We start from the raw sequence: 8,081 nt of genomic DNA on the forward strand, positions 1-8,081 counted from the left end.
ATATTTTCCTAATATCAAAAAAATTGATAATCTGTATATGGATCAAAAAATACATCATGAAGCTAGCCTCAGTGAACCGGTGGAAGAATTACTCAATGTAGAAATAATAAATAGAGGTCTAACTGGTTTCGCCATTCCACCACATTTATCAAAACACAGAATGATAGAAACTAAACCGAGCACGTCGAAACCATCTGAAAATCCTGATTTTGTTTTAAGGAAAAAATCCTCAAATCAAAATATTTTAAAAAGCTTGACAGAGGACATCAATGCTCTTTTTGACCACAAAAATATTCAAGGGCTTTAAATTATATATTGAGCAAATATAACGATACGAACGATATACTCTTTTTTTTAACATTTTTTTTATGTAATATGTAGGTATATTCCCCACAGCTGGACCAAGGCCTCCTCTCCCTTTGAGGAGAATGTTTCGAGCATATTCCACCACGCTGCTCCAATGCGGGTTGGTCGATACACATGTGGCAGATTTTGTTGAAAATAGATATAATTAAAATATATAATAATTAAATTTTAAGTCCTTATTTTATGTAGTTTTAAAAAAAAACAGCAAAAGACGTAACTAACTAAATTAAAAATTTTAAGCTAAATTAACATTTGCACTATAAAATAAATCACATGTTTTCATGAATGATGAGAAGTGAGAACCTGTCACAACCAATGTCCAGTGCTGCTGTCTTTTTTACACAATGATTATACTCTCGACACATTCGTGATATCGGATCATTTTGTCCAAGTTTCGTTCGAGCGCGGTCAATTTTAAAGAACGGACATAAGTTGCGAGGTTTCTTCTAGAAACATTAATATTAAATCTAATCTGTAAAAAATATTCTCTCAGAGATCATTCAAATAAGTAATAAATTGATTTCTGTTTACTTCTAAGTTCTAACCTTAATCTGTTGTGTTATGATCATTAAGTAATCAAATTAATGCAATAAATGAATTTGACGATTAAGTCCAGTCATTATACCTATACAAAAAACAGGCTGAGAAATGCAAATGAACCGAGAATGTTTATTTTTGGATATGTTGTAGGAGGGCCTTAGAAAAGCTTAACTTGAAATTGTCGACCTCGAAATCCTATGATGCGTTCGGTACCATCTTGAAAAAAGGGTTGAATTTCGCTTTTTGCGATAACTTGGCTGTGCATTGTGATTCGAAAATTATGATAATATTATTTTTTGTTGCTTCATTTACATCCTATTATTTAGGTAATGTACATTTACCTTACTTATTGTATACTTTTCGAAAATTTATCATCTAATAATGTGAAATTTCTGTCCTGCTTGAAGTAAAATGAGGGAATGTGCAATGCAGATTACCAAAAGCTTTAATACTATTATTACTATACGTATTCTTTCAAAAATATAAAATAATTGTTTTACAGGAGAATAAATTATAAACGTTATAAATAGTTGTAAACGTTTTCGAATTTTATCTCAAAAACATCCAATATTTAATTACAGTAAATTCATAAAAAAAGAAAATTACAATTAATAATTCATAAATAATATCACATAAAATTACTTTATGTTATATATATAACATAATTATAACGTGAAAGATTTCCTACCAAAATAATATTAATTCACTATTTAACTTTGGGATTAAACTTTCTAAAAATCTTTATTCTGCGTGCGTTTTGAACTGTCGCTGTCAGTAAGTCAAAGTAAGAGTTTTCAAAATTCAAGTTTTATGTTTTATATGATAAAGTATAATCTTTTATTCAATCATTGGTTTAACAACTTTTAGTTGCCAGATAATTTTACTATATTCGTATTAAAACAACCTTGACGTTGACGTTTTCAATATGATATATAACTTGTCACTTGATGTTGGAATTGACGTCTTTCAGTGATTTGTTGGACTGTTGGTGTTGGTTGCTAATTTAAGTTTAAACTGGCTGGCGATTTCTGCTTGAAAGTAAATATTTTGATTGTTATACCGCAATAAATACTTATTATATTTTAAAAACGTAATTCTATCAACCTATACAAATTACTGCGATATTTTATGTTTTAATTACACATCGACTATGTATTGAAACATTTAACCTGGCAATTATAGCCATTGATTATACCCTATTAAATATAAATTGTTCATCGTTTCGACAATATATTATATTGATTTGTGTTTGAAATATGATTCCATTACGTAATCCTGCTGCTAATATATAATCTTGTTGCTGTTTGTCATCTATATATTATATATTGTATGTATATGTAAATATATTGTAACATTTTGTCATTATTTGATTTGTGTTTAATTTTTTTAGTTCACTACAATGGAGTTGCAATGCAAAGTGCAAAATTATGAATGGGGCAAGTTAGGATTGGAAAGTACAGTAGCAAAACTTTTGTCAAATGCTAATCCAAACATTACAATTGATCCTGAGAAGCCTTATGCAGAACTGTGGATGGGTACACACTCAAATGGACCATCTCTCATCATAGAAAGAGACATCCTTCTATCAGAGTATCTGAAGTACAATCATGACGCGGTAGGGCCTGATGTGAAGAGGAAATTTGGAGTTACGGTTCCTTTTCTTTTAAAAGTTTTATCAGTTAAAAAAGCTTTGTCTATACAAGCCCATCCTACTAAGGTATCTTTTATTTTTATTTTCTAGTCTAAATGCCATTAAACACAATTAGTTCCTTCTATGGTACTATTAGTTTAATGCTATGATTGCTTACTTGATATTAAATGGCAATTATCTAGCCATTAATCTTAGTTATTATGACACATACAATATAAAATCATTTGAATCCATCTGCTTAATCTGGATTATTGCTATGTTTACTTTAATGTCTCTTTTTATTTACCATTCATAGAAAGTGGCCAGTATTAATATGAATATGTATATTTACATATAGATGTGACTTGTGACTATCAAAAATTATCAAAAGGATACTTACTGGCTTTCTTATTATTAAAATAAATGTACAAATATACAATTTCATAAATGTGAAAGACCAACAGACGGACAAAGAGACGGGAGTTATTTTTACATTTAGAATATTAGTATGGAAAACATAGTGCATACATAAAAGCTATAATTCTCATTAAAGACTTAGTTTCTAATGAGTAATAAAATGTTATTGTAGTGTACAGTTATCTTATCTGTGTTGTTATTACAGGATCATGCAGAGGTTTTACACAAGAGTTTTCCTGATATGTACAAAGATCCTAATCATAAGCCAGAACTTGCTATAGCTCTTACTCCATTTGAAGCGCTATGTGGCTTTAGACCTACTGCGCAAATCAAGGACTTCCTGAAAAGTAGGTTTAACTGATAAAAAATAAAATTTTATATATTTTAAAATTTAACACAGAAATTATAACTACTATATACTTTTTGTCATATATAATGTTGTTAAAAGATATTTATATTTAAATCCAAAAAAAAATAAACCTATGAATGGATACAACAAAGTACATATATATAGCATTTCATTTATTTTTTTATTTTACCTTATACAGTAAAAAAATAATTTGTTAGTAAGAATTACTAATTACGTAAAATATAACAAGGAAATACATATAACATATTGATACAAAAACAACAAAAGCCATCAATAAATTCCAATGAACATATGAAATTCATAATACATATATTTTATATTCATTTATTACAGATCTACCTGAACTTGCCCAAATCTTACCACAAGATAATTTAAATTCCTTTCTCAACAATGATTCTATAGATGACAGTGAAAATCTTTTGAAAATAGTCTTCCAATCCCTCATGACCTGTGATAAAGATGTAATTGCTTCGAGTTTAAAAAACTTATATGCAAGATTAGCAAAAGAAGGTAATATTTATCTAGTTTTTGATAAATTTTATAGTTTATTAATTAACATAAAAAAAGAAAATAGTATCAGCTTATAAAAAAAAGAAGAAAATCTATTTTCTTTTGGTTACTATAACAATAAAAATGGAATTATTATTTCACTGAATATTTTCTAAAATTCAATAATTAATTGTTTTTTCTCAAAGGTGGTGAAACCCAGACTTCACTTCTCTATTCACTCGTGCAAAGACTTTACAAAGACTATCCAGGAGATGTAGGCTGCTGGGCTCCGTACTTTATGAACTACATGATACTAAGACCCGGTCAAGCTATTTTCCTGAAACCCAACTTACCTCATGCCTATTTAAGTGGAGGTAATTTAAAGTTTTAACCATTTTGTCCATATTTGAGAATATTGTTTTAATTTTTCAATATATATAAGTATGTATTAAATATGAAAAACGATATTCCAGACTGCATAGAATGTATGGCCTGTTCTGACAATGTTGTCCGTGCGGGACTCACTCCAAAGCACATAGATGTGCCAACACTCGTGGATATGTTAGACTATAAGAGTTATACAACTGAGGAACTTCTGTTTGTACCACAACTGGAGGATGAAAATAGTTGTATTTGGAGACCACCTGTGCCAGACTTTGCTGTTGTAAAAATAAGGGTAAGCGCTTGTAACAATTACTATCCTAAAACTTGTCTATTCTCCAATATAATAGTTTTCTGGCCAACTGATAGTGATTATACAAGTTAATCATTTTATTCTTATGCTAAACACCAATTTAATTACATGTAATTATGTATTCAAGTTCTTTCAATACATAATAAAAACCCGTTACAGGTGGAAAGCGGTGACTCTTACAATACTAAAGTCCGTCCTAGTCCGAGTGTTTTTATCATAATTTCTGGATCAGGTGAGGCTTGTGACACTGAGCCCGTACAAATAAGACCTGGTGTTGTATTGTTCTTGAAGGCGAGTCGGCAGTTAACACTAACACCAGCTGAAAACTCGCATATAGAAGCATATCAAGCTATATGTAACATTTGAGCAAGAACTGGTTTAATAGATTATTTTTAATGTCTTAATATTGATGCTCTTATTGACTTGAGAGAATTTTACTGGACAGCATTAAAAATATAACTATCCCTTACTTTTATAGGGGCTAAAAAGAGATAACAGGCTTTTTTGTTATCTATAAATAATTTAGATTTATGTATAAAATCAGCAACATTTTAAAAGTAATTAATTAATAATAATGATATTGTATACTTAGTTGTAAAAAGCAATGAAATTATATACTTTTTAGTATCTTTATGCTTTATTTTTAATTAAATGTTTAAATTGTTTTTATTTTATATTTAGCGTCACACATTTCATCTAATGAATTGTAAATTATGTGCCTTAAAAGTTTGACATGAAACTACAAGTATTATAAAGTTTAGTATAATTAGTAAATAGTGGTATTCACAAATATTTGATTGTATTATGGCTATTTACATTTTAATTATTATTAAGATAAAATGTTCCTAAACTGGCTATTGAATTAAAATAAATAAAATATTTATAATGAAACAGTTTTATTCCGACAGAAATCTTATATATTAATATCGTAAGCCGATTATTGTCCCAATGGTTGTGGGTCGATAGCTACAGATAAAAAAATCGGTTATGGTCTTATTTTGAAGAGCTCCAACCCTAGATGTGCAGAAAAATAAAGAGGATTTTTAATTGCAATTTACTAGATTTATTAGAATTAATTTTAGAGAGCGGTACTACTGCTGTATAAGGAAAAAAATGAAAAACGTAAACAAAATAAATAAAATTAATTGTTATCGACAAATCTAACTGAACTAAAATATACTATTTGACATTAAAATTTTAATTTAAATAAGGTTACTATGAAATGAAATCAAACAAAACCTGTCATTATTCTCGAAAATCCGAAAAAATATCGACTATCGTATCTAATCTAAATTCATATAAAAAAGTAACAGCCTGTAAATGATCCACTGCTTGACTAAGAGCTCCTAACCATCGAGAAGAGGGCTGGAAGCTTATTGCACTACGCTGCTCCCGTTCAACCCAATTCTAACGATGTTTTTCTTCACCGTGCACGAGATGAACAATTATATAATAAACACAAAATAAGTATATGAAGATTCAGTGATTCTTGCCCAGGCACGCATTATCTTCTGATAATCTTCGGATCATTTAATATATACAATGTTATGTACATACACGTTTTATATATATTATATCGAGAATTATGCCAACTTTACCACGACGTAAAATTTTACATATAATAAAATTAATCTTTTTATATAGTGATTCAAAATAAATCAAGCATATTGTCTGTGATCATTTGTCTTCAGTATTATATTTAATCAGTAATAAAACGGTGATTATTTCCTCTTGCCAGCAAGCTCCGATCTCTAAAACATAGACTACATGAACAATAAAATAGCATAGAATATTATATTAGTATGGTAAATTTTAATGATGCATATAGACATTGGCACTGAATCTATGTTACAAAATCTCTAATTTAATTTACCAGGTTTAATACTCGTTATCCTTTCCTATCTCACTCCACATGAAAGCGATAGCAATATAATGTCCTGTCAATTTATTAGGACAATCTCTACAGACAAAATCACCATTATCGATTAATGTCATCACGAATCACGATTACCTCATTTTAATGTTTTTCAATAAACGTAAGAATTGTTATTTAATAATCCATTAAATCTGTGGTAAGAGTAATTCTCACCATGCCGATTTAGTAATTATATATTTAAAGCGTACCAGCGATAATTTTACGCTTGATCTGTCAGTAACTTTGAAACTCGAAATTAATGCACCGACATCGCGGTGATGGATCAATACTGAAATCTTGTAATACTTTAAACCTAGCAGTAATATTCTCTTGGTTAATTTGAACTGTAATTGTATGAATCATGTTTCTGCGTTGTGGAAAATGAATAAATCTTTATTTATTAAATTAAAAATAGCAAAATACCGTGTATTTACTGTAGTGGTATTAGTATTTAATGTAGTTAACACATTGCGTGTTATTAACGCATAGCACCTAGCTCAAAATATATATAAGATTTTATATATATAAGGGTTATATTTGATATTTGGAGAAAACTATTGTTTCGAAATGTAGAGGCATACTATAACATGTTTTTTTTTTAAATTTAGACTTTTGTGTTTGTTTCAGAATTAAAACTTTAAGTGTCATTATTCTGAACTTATAAAGATAAAAATATACTTACCTTACTTTTTAAAATTATACAAATATATGACACTGAATTTACCGTTTAATAATTTAATTTAATTGAATTATGTAACAATTTAAAAAAGAATTATTAAGAAAAAAATACTCATCATATTAGTCATTAAAAGAATACTTTTGTAAAAAGATGCTTGGATTTAGGCTCAGGTTCCAACGCAAGGCTGATTAAGACCATTAATTGTGAATACTAACATCAAAATCTGATTTATTTGAAAAGAGCAACTGTGTTAGTTTCTTGCCGTTTCTTTTTAATGGAGGCTGCTTTCTGAAACTATGGTTGAGTTTAAATATTGTCGATTCAGCAATGATTTATTGTATTTCTTTCTTCCAGTGACTTTCCGCCGGTGAAACGACGTGAACAGAAAGTGCTAGCCCAGTATAAAATATTAAACAGTCATATAAGGTTGTGTGACATAACTTTTTACTCAATGGCTTTCTTTCCATTTGATGATGATGATATCTCATTTTACATAAACCACACAAAATATAAAAAAAAGTAAAATAGGTCTAATGGTCACCTTATTAATAAACGTTTTCCATCGGCTTCGCGCGATATATACTAAAGATTGAAAACTCAAACATCCTTTTAAGATTTCACTTGAATATGTTATCTGATTTATGACTACATTCATTTAATTAATAAATAATTCATCGGATCAAAATCAATCTATTTGTCTCTAATTATCCACAGAAATTTTCTTTAGATTTTTTTCTAAATCATAAAAATATTTGGTTACATTTTTATTTCATTGTAAACAATAACATTCGTTTGGTAATAATATTCTTACTACTTTTTCGTCAAATAAATTATATATTCATATTAAACATTTAAATCATATTATTGCGACATAAATTCTATACCATACCAATAATGTGTATTGTTATGATAACAATGATCTATTCAATGTTATACAATGTCTGTTCCCAAAGTTCTGATATTGCTTTAATTAACGCAAAT

At 28.5% G+C, this 8,081-nt stretch overlaps 1 protein-coding gene across 1 annotated transcript; it reads left to right on the forward strand.

Moving 5' to 3' along the window:
• The first annotated feature begins 1,864 nt into the window (after positions 1 to 1,864).
• Mpi (Mannose phosphate isomerase) lies at positions 1,865 to 4,873 on the forward strand. Its single transcript, XM_026629708.2, has 7 exons — positions 1,865 to 1,944; positions 2,297 to 2,623; positions 3,159 to 3,300; positions 3,657 to 3,833; positions 4,019 to 4,186; positions 4,286 to 4,488; positions 4,666 to 4,873. The coding sequence occupies exons 2-7, from the start codon at positions 2,306 to 2,308 to the stop codon at positions 4,870 to 4,872; spliced, it is 1,215 nt and encodes a 404-aa protein (XP_026485493.2). The 5' UTR covers positions 1,865 to 1,944; positions 2,297 to 2,305; the 3' UTR covers position 4,873.
• The last annotated feature ends 3,208 nt before the right edge of the window (positions 4,874 to 8,081 follow it).

Source organism: Vanessa tameamea, chromosome 12, assembly GCF_037043105.1.
Source record: "Vanessa tameamea isolate UH-Manoa-2023 chromosome 12, ilVanTame1 primary haplotype, whole genome shotgun sequence".
Classification (NCBI taxonomy): Eukaryota; Metazoa; Arthropoda; class Insecta; order Lepidoptera; family Nymphalidae; genus Vanessa; species Vanessa tameamea.

Coding starts and splice junctions, on each gene's coding strand:
- Mpi (XM_026629708.2), top strand. CDS start 2,306: ATGGAGTTGCAATGCAAAGTGCAAAATTATGAATGGGGCAAGTTAGGA. Junction 3,301..3,656: donor AATCAAGGACTTCCTGAAAA/GTAGGTTTAACT, acceptor CATTTATTACAG/ATCTACCTGAACTTGCCCAA. Junction 4,187..4,285: donor TCATGCCTATTTAAGTGGAG/GTAATTTAAAGT, acceptor ACGATATTCCAG/ACTGCATAGAATGTATGGCC.